General features: G+C 43.3%; 1 protein-coding gene across 3 annotated transcripts in view; it reads left to right on the top strand.

The window, feature by feature from the left end:
- Positions 1 to 22208, top strand: part of CNTN1 (contactin 1) — a 212403-nt gene that overhangs the window by 138230 nt on the left and 51965 nt on the right. For all 3 annotated transcript variants that reach the window (XM_048499548.1, XM_048499546.1, XM_048499547.1), the window contains 5 exons: positions 2335 to 2507; positions 6777 to 6872; positions 16082 to 16288; positions 17583 to 17679; positions 18952 to 19133. In XM_048499548.1, the coding sequence (XP_048355505.1) occupies positions 2335 to 2507; positions 6777 to 6872; positions 16082 to 16288; positions 17583 to 17679; positions 18952 to 19133 (755 nt within the window). The remainder of the gene's footprint in view (positions 1 to 2334; positions 2508 to 6776; positions 6873 to 16081; positions 16289 to 17582; positions 17680 to 18951; positions 19134 to 22208) is intronic.

The following is a 22208-nucleotide window of genomic DNA, read 5'->3' as shown; positions in this document are numbered from 1 at the left end:
ATATTATTGTGCAAGGCATTTTTATTTGGTCTGGTTTTCAGTATCTCGAGTGACTTGGGAAGGGAGTGACGATTAGTAACATCTTAGTATTCTACTATGAATTAATATGAAGTAACATTGTAAGAGTATTACATTCCAGTAGCATTATGGATATGCCCAGGTTAGCTAATCGGAACAGATTTTGGAAGCTAAACAGGGTCAGCCCTGGTCAGACACTAGGAGACCACCAAGAAATATGAGAGTCACTATACAAGAGGCAGGCAGTGGTAAACTACCTCTGAATATCTCTTGTCTTGAAAACCGTATGGGATGCAGCTTGATTTGATGTGCCCATCTGGACTCCTCCAGGGTTTGTTAAGTTTGTTAAGCTGAGAGGGTGTCATTATTCCTTGTAGAGGCCTTCCCTCTGCCTCCTAGTTTTCTGAATGAATCAACTTGTGCATTTTGTTGTTTAGAAAACCCTGAAATATTTTCTTACTGGAATTTGAGTTTGACCCTTTCTCACAAAATGTATAAAAATGTTTTCCCTAAAATATATAAAAATGGTGGTATTCCAGTTGCTTGTTTAAATTTCTATAGGATTTATGGAAGGTTATGTACTCCCCCTGGTGGCTCAAATGTTAACCCACAATTTATGAACAATCATAATAGAGAGCATGGTCATAATGTAATCCAAAATACTGAGTCAAGCATGATCCTATGAGCCTCTAATAGCCGGCTGTCATATGATCTGTGCAGACTTCTAGCCACTCAATGAACTGATTGTTTCCACACTGGCCACAATGTGCTGGACTTGGTACCCAACTATAATGGAATCTTTTCAATGCAGCTCCATCTGCATTGAATTCAGCATTTGACTTCTACTCAACCAATTTAAGCCATGATTCTGCTGCTAGAGATTAGTAAGGATAGACTAAAAACTGGAACTGCAACAAATTCTCAAGGAAATACATTAATTAGCCCATAGTTCCTTTTAAAAATACACACACAGGCAAACAGGCAAGGGATAAGAGTGCTCAGAATATCAGGGCTCTGGATACATTAATAAAAGGAAAGCCATATCTATACTTAAAACACAGGTGCTTAGTCATTCTGCATAAATCCATCCTTTCTTGCATCCACTGAAAAGTCCTTGTTCTGGGCATGGCTAGGCAGAAGATTCTGGGTTGGACCACATGTCAAGAAGGCTCCTTTTGACAAAAGAAAGAACTCCTACTAGTGCAATGTATCTCTGGGATCCAACCCACAGCTTCTATTTTACAGCTGTGTTGCCTTTACATTCAGATTACTACCCATATATTAAAGTATTAATGCCTTTTTCTGCTGCTGAGACCAACTGCTTTCAGTTCTGAAGGAGTCTTTCCTTCTTTAGAAACTTGGCCCACAGACATAGTACTCATAAATCAGTTTATGATCTTTGTTTGAAAAGAGTAGTGTTTTTGGAATAGGTAATGAAACTTAGAAGACTTATAATTCAAAGATGATGCTACTTAGTAGTGTTTTTAACAGACTGTTTTCCTGCAGATTAGATAGACAATACCAAAATACAGTCATGTATTAATTTGCAATGTGGGATCTAGATTTTCTTGCACTCAAATAGCAAGATTTTGGCTGGGATCCAGGTTCCAGCATCCTGGAAGCATTTCCCATTGAACTCAGTAGGAATTTCTTGCAGATTACTCTCCCCTTCCAACACCAGCCCATCCTTTCTGAGTTAGTGCTAAATGGACCATCACTGTCAAAGAAACAAACTACTAACAATGATATCACTAGTGATAAGTAATGTAATCCCCCCAAGCACAACCTTGCCTGGGCAATTTTGCAAACAACTTGACATCTTTTCTTTCAGTTTTTCAATGTGTTTTTATGAAGCTGAGCATTTTCCAGCATGGTGTGTCTCACAGTAATGCTTTAAGATTTCATGCCCATTTTTCCTTTGCATAGAACTAAATAATATAAGGGAAAACTAAATAATATAAGGGAAAATCTCTTCTCTCCGATTTTTTAAAAGAAGACAAATGGGTATGGCTAGTGGTGAGATTCAGCAGGTTCGCACCACTTCGGCAGAACCAGTTGTTAAAATGGTGCTTGTAAACAACCAGTTGTTAAATTATTTGAATCCCACCACCAGAACCAGTTGTTAAATTATTTGAATTCCACCACTGGGTATGGCATTCCTTCTGTAGTAAGATAATTCCCTCTTCCCTTAACATGGCAAAAGGGTATCATGCTTTATATTAGTGCAAATGTAGCATTAACATGAAAGGACAGATATTCTGCATGTCAAAAATGACTTTGATGTTTAAAAATACTTAAATCTGCATCTCTTAATAGGTGGAAACTAAACAACTGGGATATTGATATTACAAGGGGGCGCCACCTTATGGTAGGAGGTAACTTGGAAATCACTAACCCTGAGAAATCAAGGGATGAAGGAATATATGTCTGCATAGCATCCAACATACATGGAATCATACGGAGTCGAGAAGCAAATCTAAAGTTTGGATGTAAGCAGTACTTTTTTAAAAAAGCACAGATCTGTGAATGTATACTTTCTGGTGATTACTATGTTAATGCATTTCTACTGTTGGATCATGTTGGCTTAAACAAAACATATAGATATACATGTTTTATGTATCTGCAGGCTCAAAGCAAAGAAACAGGTCTGTAATACCCTGCTCAAAGTGCAGTTCTTCCAGTTTTTGTTTGTTTACTTCATTATGCCCTTTCTCCTCATGGAGACACTGTTCATCATTTTCTCAACACAACAGCCCTTGAAGTACGTTGGCTAAGTGTTTGCTATCACCTCAAGGTCATCCAGCTAGCTTCCATGGCACAGTGGGGATTCAAACCTGGGGCTCCTGGATCCCAGTCCAACATTCCAACCATTATACTACATTGGCTATCTTGTTCCACTTTTTCCCCATTTTTTGCATTCATTATATTTAGACTATGGGGAACCCCTTTCCAGTCATTTTCAAAGGAAAGATGTCATTCTCTCATTTCACCATATGCTCTACACTTTCTCCAGTGGGGCAAGATTCAGAGCGAGTCCTACAAAACTAATTTTCTGTTTGAATAAGGATTTTTGGAAACCAAGCATCTTTTGTAATATCTGTTTATTTACCAAGCAGATGCTGAGCAGAAAATGTCAGTGGAGTTAAGCGATATGAGTTTTCTTCAACCAAGCAGCATGTCTTTCCTGATACAGTGGCTCTTTCTAACCAATGCAGCTGCCCAAGTGAGACCTGCTTTTCTTGCTGGCTTCCATTCTTGCACCAATTTTCTTTTCCTTCTGCCAAACACACAAATGGGCAAATTTGTATGTTTGGCAGAAGGAGAAAATTGGATTAACATGACTGTATTTGTCCCCATTCCACAATGTCCTATATTGTAATAATATTGATTGTAACATCCTGAGCCATTGAAAAACATGCTCTTGTTATTGGTATGTCATCCACCCACAAACATCCTTTCTTGTCATCCTCACACAGTAGGATTCTTGTCACTTCATGTTTACAAATAAGGGACAGTGATGCAACCCCTTTCTTGTTGCCTCTTGAAAACTGAAGTCCGTTATAATGTTCTGTGATTTCTCTCTGAGCACTGTCAGTCAAGTAGCAAGCACTGCCTCCCCTTCCCTGTGATTATTTGTGATAACCTGGTTTTAGAAACTATGCTGTGAATCCTGGGATCACCTGGGAGGAAGGTGCTCTGAGAAGTTGTGCTCTCTGTCATTAGAAATTTCTGACATTTAATCTTAAACAAAACACTGTGGCCTAATTGATGTTGTTCACAGAATTCATGGAGATTACTCAATATCTCTCAAACAAACTAACCTTATGGGCCAATAGAAATAAGATTATTGGCCTGGAACAAATTGGGTTTACTAAAGGGAAAACTATATTAGACTATGACATTCTTCTAAATATGATGATATCTAAGTATGTCGCAAGGGGCAAATCCAACTTGTATGTTGCCTTTTTAGACCTAGAAGGGGCAATTGACTCGGTGAGCAGAGAACTTCTATGGGAAAAACTTACAAAAATGGGCATAGATGGCAGGCTGCTTGCCCTTGTTAAAGCCTTGTATACTAACACCACTTTCCAAGTGAGATGTGATCCATCGAGAAAATTAATGCCAAAAATTCAATCTTCCAAATTCAATCTTCTACTTATTAACCCTGCCAAATCTAAAGTGATTGTGTTTGCTAAAACCTATAAACCCAGCAGATGGATGCTCGATGGTGCATCTGTCGAACAAGTCAAGTTCTGTAAATACTTGGGAGTTGTTTTTCACCACAAAGCCCATTGGTCCAAACATAGAGACCTAGCTATGAAAGCTTGTACAGCTGCTGTGGCGGGTGTGGATAATTTTTTTTTTTTACAAAAGGTAACAGGTTTATTCCTGCCGCAGTGAAAGTTTTCAATATGAAAGTTATTCCTCAATTGTTGTATGGGATCCCCTTGTGGATCAATGCTTGGAATCATAAAGTTGAAAGGATTCAGTCAGCTTTCCTATATAAAATATTTGGAGTGCCACATTGTATTCCGTAATAAATGCTACTTCCTGTCGCAGGAAAGCTGAGGACAACATCTCCCACCTGAAGTTCACGAAAGCCTGGCTGGTTACCTTGAAGTTTTGGGTCCGCCTGTGCTTTAACTCAGACACAGACAGTCTTATCTATCTTATCCTCCCCCAGCTTCATGAATCTAAGTGGTGGCGGGCAGTGGAAACTAAAATACTTTCCCTGGGATTTTCCTGGGAAGCCTTGCAAATGCTGCCTGCTTCTGAAATCTTCTCTCAATTAAAAATGTGACTGTTAGAGCAAGAGTTTCAAGTTCTGCAGGACAAGGCGAGCAGCAATTGCTCTCCTCTCTTTTTTAACATCAAATTTAAAATCAACCATATGGCAGATTACTTGAGTTTACTTCGGGAGCTTAAGCATAGATGGATAATTACTAGGGCTCGTTGTAACTCCTTCCCTTGCTCTATGTTACAAGGGAGGTTCTGAAAAACCGACCTGCAAGAGCGGAAATGTTCTCATTGTATCACAGCAATTCAAACCATGGAACATATATTGCTCGACTGCCCCAAATACGAGGGATCTAGGGCCAGACTTTTTGCTCTTTGTCCTGTAGAGCTTAATGAATACTCCACCGTGGGGAAGATTACGTTTCTACTAAACAGTTCCGCTTCTGAGATTTTTAACTTTTGTAGTTAGGTTCCTTATAGAAACTTTGGAATGATTACCTGTGATGGTTCTCATGTATGGGATACTTGTTCGGACAATGTTAGCTGTTATATAGATTCTATGCCTAATAAAAGTTTATATTATATTATAAGTCAAGGATTTAAACAGGGTTAAATGGTGGTCCCTTGTGATTCGTGTATTTGAAGAAAGGTGTACATATCACTTTGTGTTAAAAATATAGTTCTAATCTTTGCCCGTACACAGGGAATCCTGCTGAAGATACATTATATGATGTCATTGAGCTTTGGATTAATGCAGTTGAAATTATTGTTTAGACCTTAATACCTCATCAGAAAAATATTTATTTTTTATTTCATAAGCACAGTTTAATGTTTTAAAAATTGGGCTATAAAATCTATAAAATCTATGAAGAGAGTTTTTGCTAATTCATTTTTAGGGTAGTGCGTGTCAACCTGTGTGTATTTGGTCTTACAACTAGTCGTATCTGTTGATTTAGGGTAATTCCCACAAATATTTTGAAGTTTACATTTTAAAAAGAAATAATTTTGAATTTTAAAACAAAAAAAAATCCAGTGCTTACATGTGAAGAATTTATTATATAGCATATATTATCAGCTATGTGAAGGACATAGTGTGGAGGGCCCCAAAAATTTATGTGCCCACAGATACATTGATAATAGCACCCAGATATTTCATAAATAATAAAAGGGAATAATAACCATTCAGGCAGCACAATCCAGATGTGGGGGATTCCTCTGTGCCACCTCCAATTGGCTTTGGGCAGTTCAGGGAGGAAAGAAATAGAAAAAAACTACAGAGGGGGGAATTCCTGGGCTGGAAGCCTGGTGGAAGACTCAACACACCCCTTCCTTCGCTGGTGTCTGCTCAGACACTGGCATAACTCTTCTGCGGTGCCCACATCTGGGTTTGGCCACCAAGTTTAGAACTTAATGGTGCCCATACGGCAGAATCTTTTCTCTCTCTACTACCATGTCCCTGGGCGCACGCCAGTTGGTCACTTGGGGGGGGCAGAGAATCTCCCCCACACCCCTCCCCTCAGCTCCACCGGCTGAAGGAGCAGCCCTGCCCCATCACTCCTTCAGCCGGTCCCACCAGGCTGCTCAAGGGGCGGCCCATTGCAGGCTGCTTCTGGCTAAGGTAAGTGGGGTGCAGGGGGGCGGCAGGAGCAGGTATTGCCCCAGGCGGAATTCCCCTCCCCATACCTCTGTTGGACTGGCCCATAAGTCCTATATTTTTATATCATAGGTGTCCCTGATAGCTTGTAGCTCACTTCACTTTGATTATTATGAACAGGATAGATAGTATTAAGAGGAACCTTTTAAGTTCATTATGAGCTTTCTGAGAAAAAGTCAGAATATAGTGCTTTTTGAGAGAATAGGAAAACAATGTTTATATAAATTGTCTTTATTATTCAATAAAATAATGGTCAATATCTACAGTGATCCGTAAACCACTACTTTATTGTATAGGTGGTTATAGTTATATGATTTTAAGTGTGGTCAAATAATTCTTTTCTCCCTCTTCTTGTTGTCTTGAACAGATTTAAATACATTTACTCCCGAAGAGAGACATGAGGTAAAAGTTCGGGAAGGTGTGGGTGCAGTGCTTCTCTGTGACCCCCCACGTCATTATCCAGGTAATTTAATCTGTTCTCCATATTCCTGAGGTCAGGATAGCAATAACTGTCATAATATTACAAAATTTACATCTCTAGATACAACTGTCTAATAAGCTGTTGCACTACAAGAGCAGTGCAGCATGACTCTCTGCTTGTAGTTTTAGCACGACTTAGAATGGCTGGTCTCTGCAGCTTGTTGTTAAAAGATCACACTTCAAAGGTTGGGTGAATGAACCTCAACAATCGTACTCCAATGATCTGCAAACACATTTTTCTTTAGACAGAAAAAATGATCTGAGTGCTGTTTCATTCCCTAGTGAGTTACTGGTTCTTCTCGTGTTGTTTTTGTTTTTAATTTAACTATTTGATAATTGTAACTATATTTTAAATTGCTTAAATGTGTTTTATGTTAGTTAACCTGTGGACCCTGATTGGCTGAAAAAATGTTTAAAATAAAGTAAAGTAAAGGCTATATTAAATCATGTAGAAGTACATTAATGTATAACCTCATTATGGTGTGTAGCAAGAAGAGGCAAGAGGATTGAGGGAGAATATATTCTGTGCCACCTGTCCTCTGCAAGGAACTGGGAGGTTAGAAGGAAGTGAACAGTGAAGGCAAGTTGTTATAGTCCTTAGAAATTATAGTGAGAACAAAGTAGCTGAGAAAATAAATCTTCTCATCTGGTAGTTGGGCAGAGAAGATACAAGAAGTCTTATTGTGATTCTCTGTAGAGTATATTATTCCTAAGCTTTCCCTGTATTCTTTAGCATATTGTTTCACAGTTAGCAGAGAAGTCATCACTGGGAAAACATAAAAGTATATATGTCCTTCCATACTGACAAAAGCATACATTGCCTCCTGTCATATTTAGTGTGTTGTGTACTGGTCTGAGTTTTGGACTAGGGTATGGGAGATCTGACCTTGGTCTTACCACACCAGCATTTTCCCCTCTGGAGGCTTCCCCCTGCCTCTGGCGTCAGAATGGCAGATCCTAAATCTTTGCCCACAGTTGCAAAGAGTGAAGTGGGATGGACTTGGTGTCCTGCAGAGACTCTCAGTGCTTGTGGGTCTAGCAGCAGCTGAAGATCCGCCTATACGTCTCTTTGAAGTGACTTGATTTGATTTTTTTAAAAAAATAAGCATTTATAACAATGCAGGAAAAAATCCTCCGTTGTTTTAAGGTCTAAGTTGTCAGGGCAACTTCTTCTGTCACCTCCTCCCTACATATTCCCCTTTTACTTATTTGTCCTTTCATTTCCATTAGTTATCTCCTCACATAATACCTCAAATTCAGGTTTTGCTGCTGCTATGATTTAAAAATTTTTTTTAGTAAGCTTATATATCTGTCCTGAAATGTTCATACTTTATTCTGATCAAAGAATACGAATCTTCTGATTGCAAAATATGTTGTAACTTTAGAGGGAAAGGATTACAGGTCTTGAGAAGGCACATGCTATGTGTGTTTGTATAAGGTTCTGTGTTCAGTTCATTATCATCTTTGGTTAGAAGGATGTTGGTGAAAAGCCAGAAACACCTCTTCCTGACAACCCTTAGACAGACTACACAGTACTGGATTGAATGAACTAAGGATTCAGTGAAACAGAGGAAGTCAGTGTTGTGTAGTGAATAGAAGGGAAGGCCAAAGTTCAGATCCTTACTCAACCATGAATTTGGGGCCGATTATTGACTCTTAGCTTAATGTAACTCAAATGGCTGTTATGATTATAAAATGGAGGAAGAGAGAACCATATTTGCTGTTCTGAACTTTCTGAAGCATTGGCAAGGTAAATGCAGTTGGTTGTGGCTCCTGATTTAGTATTGATGGTTTTATTTTTAGTTTATTTACAAATTTATATCCCACCCCTTCCCCCTCACAAAGATAAAAAAGGTAGCTAGCAATTTAAAACTTGTATCATAAGATCACCTCTTAAAACTATTAACATAACTTCCCCAAAAATACAAACCATTAAAACAGAAACAGAATTTGAAACATAAGAGTTGGAAGGTATATTGAATGTCATCTAGTCCAACCCCATGCACTATACAGGAAATTCATAATTACCTACCCCACCAGTTCTCTAATGACATTTGCTCTATGCCCAAAACATCTCCAGGAACTCTGACCTGAAGAAAAATTGCTTCCTGACCCCAAAATGGCATTCAGCCATTTAAGGAATTCCAAAGAGCATTTAAGGAATTCCAAAGAGCAGAAATAAAAGGCTTTGGGATGTAAGACCGTTTATTCAGACATCTTAGAAAGCACACACACACGACATGACAGGAATGAGACCTCCCGCCCAAACTTCAGGTTATAACGTACTTCAACTCCTCTTCCCCCTCCCCACATCCAGGCCCATCCTATGGGAACGGGAATGCTCATCCTGGACAGCAAGATAAGCCGGCCCACCGTTGTTGTTGCCGCCGCCCTGGCTCGCCGCCTGGCTGGAAGCATTCCGCCGAAGGCTAGCTGGCTGGGAGAGAACCAAGCAGAACTGCCATCCTTACACTCTATTTCTAAGAAAAACCTCCTCTCCTCCGGCTTGTCAGGAAAGGCTTTGTGAAAAGCAGAAATATGGGAGGGGGTACCAATATTTTCTGTATATACCTGTATTGATTATGGCTAGAGGGGATAGCCAACCCATGAAACTAGATAATTGTAGATCATCATGGGAGAAGCTGGAGTCCAGAATAGCATCTATTTCAAAGTGCTTTGTGGCTACCAATTATGGAATCTGAGTGGTGGTTCCGGAGGGACGCTGTGGCATCTGAAACGGGAGCCTCCTCTTTGAGCAAGCTAGAATGAAAAAGATAGGGTGAATAAGCATTACTTAATGAGTTAGGCAGTTCCAAAGTTCCAGCAGTAACATCATTGATCAAATCTTTGTAATCCTAAAAGGGCCTTACAAATTTCTTGCCAAGTTTTGAATATTTCCAGCACGTCCCTAAGGTTTTTAGGTGGGACAAATAGACCCAATGCCCCAACATCATCGCAAAGGGAGGGTCTGAGCTGGTATCGCGAAACCGGCTGGAACCTTTAGTGATTCTTGGGCCTGCTGTGGAGTGTAGACTGTAATTGTTTTCCAACCCTCACCTAGCTTAAGAAATCCATTGTCGATCTCTCTGGAGGCTGCAGTACCCTCTGCAGGCAGTTGGGGCAACGGTGGAAATGACCGACTGTCAATCTCGAACGGGGTCTTTGGCGCGGTTACTTTCAAGGAAATCGGTACTTCATTATAATGCGCATACCTTTGCAAAAGGAAGCAAATCGTACCAATTGGTCCTGATGATAGTTAGTATAACACCGTAAAGCCTGTTCTAATCGCTCTGTCTGGCCCTCGTCTGATTACCGCCACTTTGAACGCGGTAGGGGGCGGCGACCACTGGAGTGGTTCCTAACAGCTCCAGGAAAGCCTTCCAAAACTTAGATATGAAATCTGGGACCAAGCGGTCTGGATACCACCTTGTCAAGGAAAGAGGAGTGTAGGCGATAGACATGTTGGATAAAACAAACCGGGCCAGCTGAAGTGCTGGACGGGATTAAAAGTGCAAGGGGAACAAAATGCTCCTGCTTCTAGGAAAAAGATCCACCACCACCCACAAAACAGTGTTCCCGTGGGCTTCCCGGGCAACCGGGTTGGTTATAAAATCCATGGAAATGACCTGCCAGGGCCCAGATGCACTGCTGAGGGGTTTTATTAACTCCCATGCGGCTTTCCCGGTATTCCACCTTACTTCCGCGACAGACAGAACACCCTTTGATATACTGCTTCTACCGTTCCTATGCGCATGGAGCCGCCACCCAGAACTGTCGGTTTCCATGGCCAGGATGCAATGTTTTTAAAAACCCGAAGTGCCCTGTTTGATCACTCACAAGTGACAAATTACGAGAACCTGCCTCCGGAGAGGAGGAGGGATCGCATTTTCAACACCCTCCTTGCTTCTAAACACCATCCTTCTAAACGTGAAGCCAGTTGTGAATCCTCTTCCTCCGCTTCGACAGTTCGCGGAACCCCGCCTTCCTGAATCCCTGGGAGGAAGGGTGAGACGGATGTTAGGGATGGTTGGAGGGGGAGGAGCCACCAGAGTTTGTGATCGGGTGACAGCTAATCCCAGCTGGGAGGGAGAGAGAACTGTGCTGCAGGATATCTCAGAGAGGAATTTCCCCCCCCCCTCCGGGGAGGCGGTGACAGCGCATCAGCTAGGTTTGTTGTTTTTACCAGGGAAGAAATGGATCAGTGAAAGAGAACCTGGAGAAAAAATCACTCCAATGCAATTGTTTCGGTAGACATTCGGAGTGGTGTGGAGAGGGCAGCTGATTTTTGTGGATCTGGACCAAACCTGGAAGGGGTGTTTGGCTCTTTCTAGCCAGTGGCTTAAACAGTCAATGCAGCTTTGATATGGTTTCCTTATCCCCCACAGTCCACCCTCTAATTCAGCTTCTCCCAGAAAACTTTTTTGGATAAGTGGGCAAGCACACGGTTCTGAATTTGTTATCTCTTATTTTTCTGCAAAGAGGGCAGTGCCTAGCTACTTTATCCGGGACGCATCCAGCTACGCACCATGAAAGGAAGATCTGGGTCCAAGTGCCTTAATATTGGTCTCCAGAGTAAAAGTTGTTTTTAGCCGCTGGAATGCTGACTGGCATTCTTGAGAGACCAGAGTAAGGGGAGCCCTGACTTTAGAAGCCTTAGTCTCTTTGCCTTCGGTAATGAGGTAGGAGATCGGGTGGAGCGGTGGGCAATTTCAGCAAACTCAGGGAATAAAGTCACGAGAGAAATTGGTAAAAGCCTAGGAAGGATTGCAGTTCCTTCCTGAAGCTGGTGGGGGCAGGCCATTCACTCACTCGCGGCCATTTTTGCTGGTTCCATTTCCAAACCTTGCATGAGAGATTCTGATAACCCAGATAGTCTAAGTGGAGGGAGCTGCATGGAAACAGCATTTTGACAATTTTGACAAAGAGGGAGCATCTAGTAGACGCTGTAAGACTTCTCGTACTAGCTTCTCATGCTCCTCAATGTTTTGTGAATAAACTACGCTACATCATCTAAATATACGACCACCCCCTTGTATGCTAACAGGATCTTGTAAAACTTCGCTGATAAGGGCCATGAAGGCTCTCTGGGGCTCCAGCTAATCTGAAATGGCATTACTAAATATTCATATTGTCCAAACTTTGCATTGAAAGCTGTCATATCTTCATAGCCTTCCGCACGCGGACTCTGTAATAAGCCTCTCTTAAGTCCAATTTAGTAAAGATCCGCCCTTTGCCCAATGCATCCAAGAGGTCTTTAATTAAGGGCAAAGGATACTTGTTGGATACGGACACTGCATTCAATCCGCGGTAATCAGTACAAAGTCTTAACGAACCGTCCTTTTTCTTAACAAATAGAACAGGGGCGGCATGGGTATGTTTCGTGGCTCGTCGTATGAATCCGCGAGCCAAGTTTTTATCTAAGAAGGCGCGGAGTTCCTTCTCCTCGGTGGGACTCATGCGATAGATTCTACCTTTAGGTAACTGAGCTCCGGGTTGCAGTAAAATTTTGCAGTCAGTATCCCTATGGGGGGGTAATTGGTCGCACTCCTGTTCTTGAAACACTCTGGACAAGTCTTGATACGCCTGTGGGATTTCCGTAGGACTAGGGGCAGACACTACATTTAAAGCTTTAGGACCCATGAGCTCATTCTCAGTGAGAGGTAGGCTTTCCTCCCTGTTCATGTGATCTCCACAGGGGGGATCCGAGAATTGGAGGATCCGCTCTTTCCATATGATGGTTGGTTCGTGTAAGAGCAACCAAGGCATGCCTAACACAATAGAGTGTTTAGCAACGGGAGCAAGGATGAAACTTATTTTCTCCCAATGGTCGGCACAACGGAGAAATACTGGCTGGGTTTTAAAACGTGCCGGACCTTCACCGCCTAGAGGGCTGCCATCCATTTGGGTAAAGGGAATGGGTTTCACCAAGGGTACTCGATCTAAACCAAGTTCGTCGGCCACTTGTGGTCTCATGAGACAGTGGGAACAGCCCGAGTCCACAAGTGCGGAGGCCAGAATGCGTGTATGTTTACTCGGGTTGGCTAGGGCGGTTAAAATGGTAATGGGAGCACTGCCTTCACTCACCGCATCTGGAGTAGGGTTAATGTCCTCGGGTGCTGCTGACAGGCAGAGCGCTACATCTCCGTCTTCGAAATCTTCCTCGATAGCGGCTTTAGACGATCCCTGAGGCGGCGGACCTGATTTACGCGGAGGCTTGGCTGCCACGGTGCGTGTAGTCGGAATTTGGGGTTTTTGTTTCTTCGGGCAGTTGGCAGCCAGGTGGCCAGGTCCCCCGCAATAAAGGCACAATCCCAAGCGGCGACGGCGTTCCGAAGTGGTTTCAGTTGCGACGGCAGGAGTTGACTTGCGAGTACTTGGTGCTGGTGTTGTGGCAGGTTTTGGGCGCGGACGGCCATCTGCGCGGGCGCGCGCAAGACGGGCAGCGACTTGTGATCCCAGTTCGATCCATTCGGCTACTGTCCGCGGGATCCGGATGAGGATAACCGTTTCGCGCAGTTTGACGTCCATGCCTTCGAAAAAGTACTCACATTTCATGCGTTCCGGCCAATCTGGAGGAAGTTTACTGGCCGCTGTACGAAATTCCCGGGCATATTCAGCGAAAGAACGGTTACCTTGCTGGATGGTTTTTACTGTACGTATAGCAATGTTTTCTGCATCAGGGTCTTGGAAACGAAGGCGTAACGCCTGGAGGAACCCCCCCACTGTTCGAGTGTCGTCAGCCTGTAATTCGTAGAGGGTAACGAACCATTCAGCTGCTATGCCATCCAGTACTGATCCAATGTCACGAACTTTCTCACGTTCAGAACGATATAAATCATCATACTCTTGCATATGGGCATCGAGTTGTAAGATGAAGTAGGGGAGTTTCGATGCAGTCCCGTCAAAACGAGCTGGGATGGGGGGTCTGTAAAATCCTCTCTCAACAGCTCGAGGTGCGTGTTGAGGTTGTTGCTGTAGGTGGCCTGGTGGCTGTAAGGGGTAAAGTGGCGGGGCTGGAGGAACCGGGAGTGGCTGAGGCGCCCTGGGTTGAGGGGCCGCTGGAACCGGGCCTCGAAGTATCGTGCCTCCGGCGGGGAGGGGGGCTGTGGGCGCCCGGTAGAAGGTGTGGGCGTTATCTGGAGCCCTTGCCAGCGTAGCCCGCTGTCTTCACAAATCCTGTTCTAGGTCGGCCAACTCTCTTTCCTTACGTGTTAAGGCGTCCTGGTGCGCATGCAAGGCTGCCCTTTCACGATCCAATTTAGCACGTTCATCTCGTTGTATGGCTGTAGTCAGTTCATTCTGTGTTTGGATGGCCCTGATGCCCTCGCGCTGGCATTGTAAATCCATTTTTGATTGATCCAGTACTTTGTCATGAACTGTCAGATTCTGCTGGAACTGTCGACGCAACGCTTCCCTTTCGCGATCCAACTCCATTTGGATTTCTGCGCGTTGCTTCTCACGGTACCGTTGCAGATTTTCGCGTTCCTCTTCCCAGAGTTCGCGTTCGCACTCCCAGGCAAGTTTGGCTTCATGCAGCAGGGCCACTTCATCGTCCCAACTTTCCTTCGAGGGCATTGGGAATGGGTCAGGGTCGGGATTAAGTTCCACTTCAGATGGACTTCTTTCGATTCCTCCGACCGCTCCACGGAGCTCTTCCATCCGTTCACTTGCTCCCGGCTCTGGAGCCGCAGTTTTAGTATGGAACCCTCTACCGATCATCGATCCGACTTGCGTCATTGTTCCAGCTTCAGCCGTAGTCTTGGGGCGCGCCCCGGTACTATGCCACTGCTGCTCCTTGGGAATATCATCAAAGTACTTGTCTAGGAATCTTTCCATGGATTCCTGGGTGTCAGCATGGATGGTTGTCAGTCCCAGTTCCTCAGGGACTGGTTGCATTTGGGGTTTGTAATCCACTCGTTGTCGGAGGGAAACGAACCGGTCGACCGGCGCCCGATCCATGGATAATGCACCAAACGTTTCATGCATCTCCATGCGATCGAACCCACCTTGTTCATCCCAATGAAACAAGGGCAAACTTGTACTGTCTCTAGGTCTGGAGAGAGTCACCAGAGAGATCGGGCCATCTCCATCTCCTAGATCCTCGGAATCTGGAAGGGAAGGCTCGAAGCCCTCTATGGGGGCTATCGTGCCTTCCACATGGTCAAGCGTACTCAATCTCTGCATGTCGAAACACCAGAGATCCACTTCGATGTAACAGTAAAGGTTAAAAAGTGATTCCTGTCATAATGTAAGGAATTCCAAAGAGCAGAAATAAAAGGCTTTGGGATGTAAGACCGTTTATTCAGACATCTTAGAAAGCACACACACACGACATGACAGGAATGAGACCTCCCGCCCAAACTTCAGGTTATAACGTACTCAATCCCTTCCCCCTCCCTGGGCCATCCAGGCCCATCTCATGGGAACGGAATGCTCATCCTGGACAGCAAGATAAGCCGTCCACCAAGGTTGTTGCCGCCGCTTCTGGCTCGCCGCCCGGCTGGAAGCATTCCGTCAAGGCCAGCTGGCTGGGAGAGAACCAAGCAGAACTGCCATCCTTACAATCACCCTGTAAGAAAGGGCCACAAGAGCCAAACATTTATCCATCCTTTTCTTTCCTCCTTTTCATGATCTGCCAAAGTTCACAGAATCAACCTTGCTCTCAGGTGGCCATCTAGTCTTTATTTAAAAACCTCCAGAGAAGGAGATCCTACCACTTCCTAAGGGAGCTTTTTCTAATGAGTAACTGTTCTAATGTTCTTCCTATTATTTAGCCAAAAACTCTTTTGACTTAATTTCAACCAGTTGGTTCTTGTCTGATCTTTTGGAGCAACAGAAAACAGTTCCACACCATTCTATATAGGGCAGCTCTTAAAATACTTGAAGATGGCAATCATACCACCTCTCAATCATCTCCTCTCAAGGCTAAGCTTAACCCAGCTCCTTCAACCTTTCCTCATAGGAATTGTTCTCTGGACCTTCACCATCTTCATTGCCCTTCTCTGGTTCCAGCTTATCAACAGTCTTCTTAAACTGCAGTGCTAAAAACCAATCACAATACTACAAGTAAGGTCTAACCAGAACATAGTAAAGTGATACAATCACTACGTGTGATCTGGACATTGTACATCTGTTGCACCGCAAAATTGCTTTTGCCTTTTTAACTGCCACGTCATATTTTTCTTTCTCCAGATGATCTGAGTTACCGTTGGGTTCTGAATGATTTCCCTGAATTTATTACTTTGGATAAACGACGATTTGTTTCTCAGACAAATGGCAACCTCTACATAGCAAAAGTTGAAGCATCAGATAAGGGCAACTACTCTTGCTTTGTGACCAGCAACTCAATAGCTAAGAGTGTGTTCAGCAGTTTCATTCCACTTATTCCCCAACCAGATCGTAAGTATTTTTATCCATATTATTAAGTACATCATATATCCTCTTTGCACCATTATTTGCTTTTTAATTTTTAGTGTTTGGAGTCCATCTCAGAGAAATTGCAACTGATTTATAGGCAGCTTATTCCAGGGCATTTCCTCTTGTGATTGGTTCTGTTTCTTTCCTGTGCTTGAGGCTCCCAAATCTAATTTGGACATGGCTTGCCATTTCTAAACAGCCTATGCTCTTGAAGTATTTTCTAGAATGTAGCATGAATGTGTTAGATGTGTTTTCAGGCCAGGCATCACGTGTCAAATTGGCTCATTGTAAAGCCTGTAAATAGCCATGGAATCTTAGGGTGCAAGTAGATAAAATGCTAGAGATCTTCCCTCATGTCTCCCAGTTGCTGTACTTTCTGGTAAACCTAGGTTTATTCTGAGTTGCTTATGTAATTGCTCAGTGAGGGACCATTTACACAATGCAAAGTCCTTGTGATTGTTGGGGGGAAACACAAGGACTTTGCATTACAAGTATGATGGGAGTTTTGTGCCTTCCGAACATACACCAACTATTTTCTATTTAAAATCAAAGTATGCAAGGAAAAGCAGCTTTAACCTCTCCCTTGTGCTGTTTTCATGTCTGTGACTGCAAACCACCCTATGGAGCTGATGATGATTTTCATGGAACTGGTGTGGCTACACATACATTTCCCAGTGAAGCTAATATCAGCTCTGTGGGATGGTTTGTGGATTAGAAAACAGTAAGAGGAGAAGCTCAAGTTGCTTCTCCCTGCCAGCTTTGGTGCAAGCTGGTATGAGTCTAAGAGGCACAGAACTCGCAGCACGCATGTGATGCAAATTCCTCATGTTGATACCTAATGAACATGGGGACTTTGAAATGTACAAATGGAGCCATTAAGATGCAAATACAAAACTGAATAAAAACAAACTGACAGAGAAGAGACATATGTTGAACTGAGAAACATGAATATGCTACTTTGAGTCTCCTTGAATGGAAGGGAAGAAGCATAAATAAATGAATGATGTAATGTATCAAAGTTTAATTGAACTTTGGTAAAACTGGAGACAACTGTTGCTAGAAGAAAATATCAATGGGAAGCTTTTTGTAAGGATGCAGCTCTTGAGCTATTCTTGAGTAGGACTCCAGATATCTAGAACCTGTCAGTATCATCTTGCTAACCTGTCAGTATCATCTAGAACCTGTCAGTATCATCTTGCTAAGTGTTAAGGAGATTTTTATGTAGTAACATTCTCTGAAAGAGGCTAGATATTTTGTCATCTTTCCTTCATGTTAGGTACGAAAGGTTATCTGCCAGATATCAGAGTGAAGTTCAAAGATACCTATGCACTTCTAGGGCAGAATGTGACACTAGAGTGTTTTGCACTTGGAAAGTAAGTATGTTTTAATGTATTTATCCACAGGGGAAAACTTTGGGTAGAACAGGAACACGGTTGGTGGACCTTATCTGCTTGCAAGAGTAGCTCTTAGCATCTGTTTTTTAGTTTCAGAAAATCTAAGCCATTTTTACATACACATTTTACATGCAATGAAATTTTATATTCACATTTAATATTCTTCAGTTGTTGCTTGGAATTATTGGATACATACAGTAATAGCCACATGCATTATCTTTATTTAGGGCTCCATTTGATTAAAGCAGTCCTAAAATGGCATTTTAAATTTTAGTTTTATGTCTTTTTATGTATATTGTAATCCACCTTGAGCTCCATAAGGAAGAAAGGTAGCTAATAAACATTTTAAATAAATAAATGACCACAGCACTGAAAAACACAGAAGTAGTGCATATTATCTGAAGTTTCTATATCTGGGTTTGAAAGTAGTTCCCCACCCCACCTCACTCCCCTGCTATTAAATGTGTCTGTATTTATACAATTCCTTCCAATACATTTGTGTTAAGGTTTCCATTATGTGAGGGAACTTTATTATTATTATAGTTCAAAAGCTGTTAAGCACTTAGGGTTGTCAGGTCCTCCCTTGGCAATTGGCGAGGGGTAGAGGTTAGGGAGAACTTACTAGCAGCAAACCTAGTACACCTCTGTCATCAGCAGTGTGGCAATATCATAACCTGAGTGGATCAAAATTGATGGCATATTTAAAACAGGAACCAATTGATGGCATCATGTTGCCAATGACCACGGGGATGGTAGAAGCCATAGAGTTTTACCCAACTACTACAGAAGTTTACCCAATTACCAGAGTGTCTCTTTAGTCATCAATGTGTTATATCACTTCTGGTGCATGCTAGAAGTTGTTACCATATTGCTAACAACAGAAAACTAGGCCTAAGTTTACTTCCAGTAAGGTTCCCCTCTGGTTGAACAGCACCCAGAAGAGGAGCTGGAAAGCAGGCAATCCCTTGCTTGTGGTGGGAGTCTGAAAACCCTGTAGGCAAAATAAGCACCTTAGAGAAATTAGTGATACTAATTTGTATTAGAATGTCAAGGAAAGGATTGACAGACATTGGAGGAGCAGCTAAGGAAAGAGGCCCACTTAGTTCCAGTGAATTTGACGTCTGAAAAAAGTGAACTTGAAGAGAGAAAATAAAAATTACCTGATAAATGAGGGTTGGGGCAGCATGTTTAAAGGCCCAAAAGAAATGAGTCAAGTCCTCTCTATTAACATACTCTTATTTTCCCCCAAAGTCCTGTTCCTGAGATTAGATGGTCTAAGTATCGTGAACCCATGCCAACCACTGCTGAGATAAGTGTGTCTGGTGCAGTTCTCAAGATTTTCAATATTCAGTTTGAAGATGAAGGGACTTATGAATGTGAAGCTGAAAATCACAAAGGAAAGGATAAACATTCAGCAAATGTTTATGTTCAAGGTATAATAATTTTTCACATCATTCTATATTATATCCTGAAAATTTCACATTTCATACTGGAAAAGGTTATGTTTCAATTAGGAAATTTGTGAAATTCAAGTACAAAGGGTACTGTGAAGTTGTTCATGTTCTTCATATTGTATTTGAAACTTGTTTGCAGTGTAGTCAAACTTATTGTATTCTCATTTATGTTTTTACTTGTACCTTATGCAAACAATTTCTGTCCTCTATTATATATTAAGAGAAAAATACTTGATATTGCACAAAATCTTTTTTGATATTGCACACTTGCTCTAGCCCAGGGGTAGGGAACCTGCGGCTCTCCAGATGTTCAGGAACTACAATTCCCATCAGCCTCTGTCAGCATGGCCAATTGGCCATGCTGGTAGGGGCTGATGGGAATTGTAGTTCCTGAACATCTGGAGAGCCGCAGGTTCCCTACCCCTGCTCTAGCCTTTTCAGACCCCGCTTCATCCTCCTCAGCTCCTCGTTGTACCAATGAGCTGGATTGGTGCAGGTATGGAGAGGGCACCTAGGAGCAATAGTCTGGCAGCGACACAGAGGTACTGATGGTGCCCTGCTCTGCATCTGGATGGTGCCTCTGCTCTGCTCTGCACCATCAGTCCCAGCTCTCTACCAGTTCATCAAGAGTGCCGCCAGTGGGAGGGGTCCCCTGCAGAGCATCCTGGAGCCGCTCTGGTTCAATAGTCTCCGCAGGTTCAATAGTCTCCGCTCTGGTTCAATAGTCTCCGCAGGCGGGCCAAAATATACCCGTCGCCTAGACAGGGGGGCCTTCAGGACATAGTGGTCAGACCATGGCACTCTTTTAGTAGAGGATATGGCCACATACACACCTGCCGTGAAGATCAGGTCCAGAGTGTTGCCTCCTTGATGGATGGGACCACCCCTGTGTTTATAAGAGAGAGGCCTAGTGTTGCCATGGATGACACTAGATCAATGGCTACTGAAGAGGAGGCTGAATCAACGTGGACATTGAAGTCACCCAACACAATCAAGCATGGGTGCTCCAACGCCCATTCAGAGACGACCTCCAAGAGCCATGACAGGCTGTCTTCCGGCACGCTAAGCGACTGGTACACTAGCAAGACAGCCAGCCTCTCTGGGTGATCCCAATGAAGGCCCAAACACTCCATGCCTGTAATCACTGGGAAGGGGATGTCCTGAAGGAGATGGTATCTTGAACGAGCATCGCCATGCCACCACCCCCCCCCCCGGCCCTGTGTTCGAGGCTACTGGATCTTGATGCAGAGCAGGGCACCATCAGTACCCCTGTGTCGCTGCCAGTCTTACCAGTAGGGGCATTCTGGAGGTATGGCTGGGGGTGGATTCAACATTAGTTGGTTTCTACCCTGGCTTTGCCTATGGATATGCAGCAGCCTGAGTCCTGGACTTACACCATCCTTTTGGAGCCCAATGGAGGGCTTTTCAGTATTAGGGAGGTTTTACTTTGCATTTTGCACTGGGTTGGGCTGCCCAATATATATTTTCTTCAACAATATAAAACACAAAATGCAGATTGCTTTCCTGCTGTTAATATAGAGAAGAACTGTTCAAATTATAAGACACTATTCTTTCTACCTCTATAGAAACATACAGTTATCTCAGGGATGTAGCACGTTTGGAAACAACTAAGAATTCTAGTCAGATTTATTTTATGACTTTACTCCCAGGAAAATGTTCTTAAGATTTCACAGTGGTTATTATTGAAACTGGTGCAATATATCTTGAGGTGGGATAGAGGTTCAAAAAGACTAGCAAAATGTAACGTTTTAGGGCTACACCCCCACCACCTGATTATCTCAACTTGGAGACCACAATGGCTATGTATGCATGCACTACTTACCCTATGGCAAAGAAGCAGTCAGTTCTCTAACTTTGCTTTGCAGTGGGTTTTTCCTGTTTGCACCATCTTCCCTTCCCCGCTTTTTTTTGTTTCCCTGTCTGATTCAATCTGCTATTTTGCCCATTTGTGTCTTTGTTGTTGCCATGTAACCTCCATTTTGCGAGGGTACCTTCTGCCTTTATTTGGGAGAGGGGGTCTTTTGTCTATTGGTAGTTTGCAGAAACTACTTGATTTATTAACCGGGGCAAAGAGCAGTTCCTCTGTCATCTGATGTGCTAAGCAATAAAAGCAGGAAGGAAATGGGGGGAGGGAGGGAGGAAAGAAGGCAGAGGCAGCTGAAGAGGGGAAAGAAATGAGGAAGGGTGGCAAGAGTTTGCTTAATGAACTCAGCTTTGTCAATTTCATCAGGTTCACTGCTCTATCAATAGACTTTAAATGTGAAAATGAAAGAAAAGAGAAACCAGTATGGGAACCTACCCAAACCTTCCAATTATCCTCGAGGTAGAGTGAAACTACTATTGTGTGGGTAGGGGAAGGCAAGGAGGAGTGAGAAAACCCAAGGAAATGTTAACACATAGGGATCTCCTTCACTTTCCCTATAAAGGGAGAAAAAATCATGTTTAAAGAAGATTCAGAAAATGTGGGGATTCTTGGATCTAAGGCCATTTCTGCATGGCCAGCTGAGCGGGGGTGCATTGGCATACTTCATGCCAATGCACCTCCAGGGGCCATTCGCATGAACGGTCTTGCTGGCTGCGCAGCCAGCAGCACAACCTTCACACTGTGCCACTCCTGGACGCCTCCTACCTCCTGCCACCTTCCGTCGTTTTGTGGAGGCCAGGGGACACACCCCCGTGTCCAGAGCAACACCTCTGGAGTTGGAGGCCAGGAGGTATGTCCCCTGACCTCCACAAAGTGGAGGAGATAGGAGGTGTCCGGGAGCAGTGCAGGAAATACGCTGGCTTCTACCTGGTGCCATTTACTCGACAACGGATGGAAACTGGTGTTTTCAAAAAACGCCATTTCAGAGGGGGGAGAGCACCACTGCATCAATTTGGCAGTGGCGTCTGTGTGAAGGCTCCCCCCTCCGACGTTTTACTGGGCCAAAATCGATGATTTCGACCCGTGCAGAAATAGCCTAAGAGTGGGGTGAGTTGAAGAGGGGAAAATCTGGGTGTAATCAAAAAGTCAAACTTGATGAAAATGTATTC

The sequence above is a fragment of the Sphaerodactylus townsendi genome, linkage group LG06 (assembly GCF_021028975.2).
Source record: "Sphaerodactylus townsendi isolate TG3544 linkage group LG06, MPM_Stown_v2.3, whole genome shotgun sequence".
Lineage (NCBI taxonomy): Eukaryota > Metazoa > Chordata > Lepidosauria > Squamata > Sphaerodactylidae > Sphaerodactylus > Sphaerodactylus townsendi.
The sequence above is the reverse complement of the archived record's forward strand: the minus strand, read 5'-3'. Positions and strand labels throughout refer to the sequence as shown.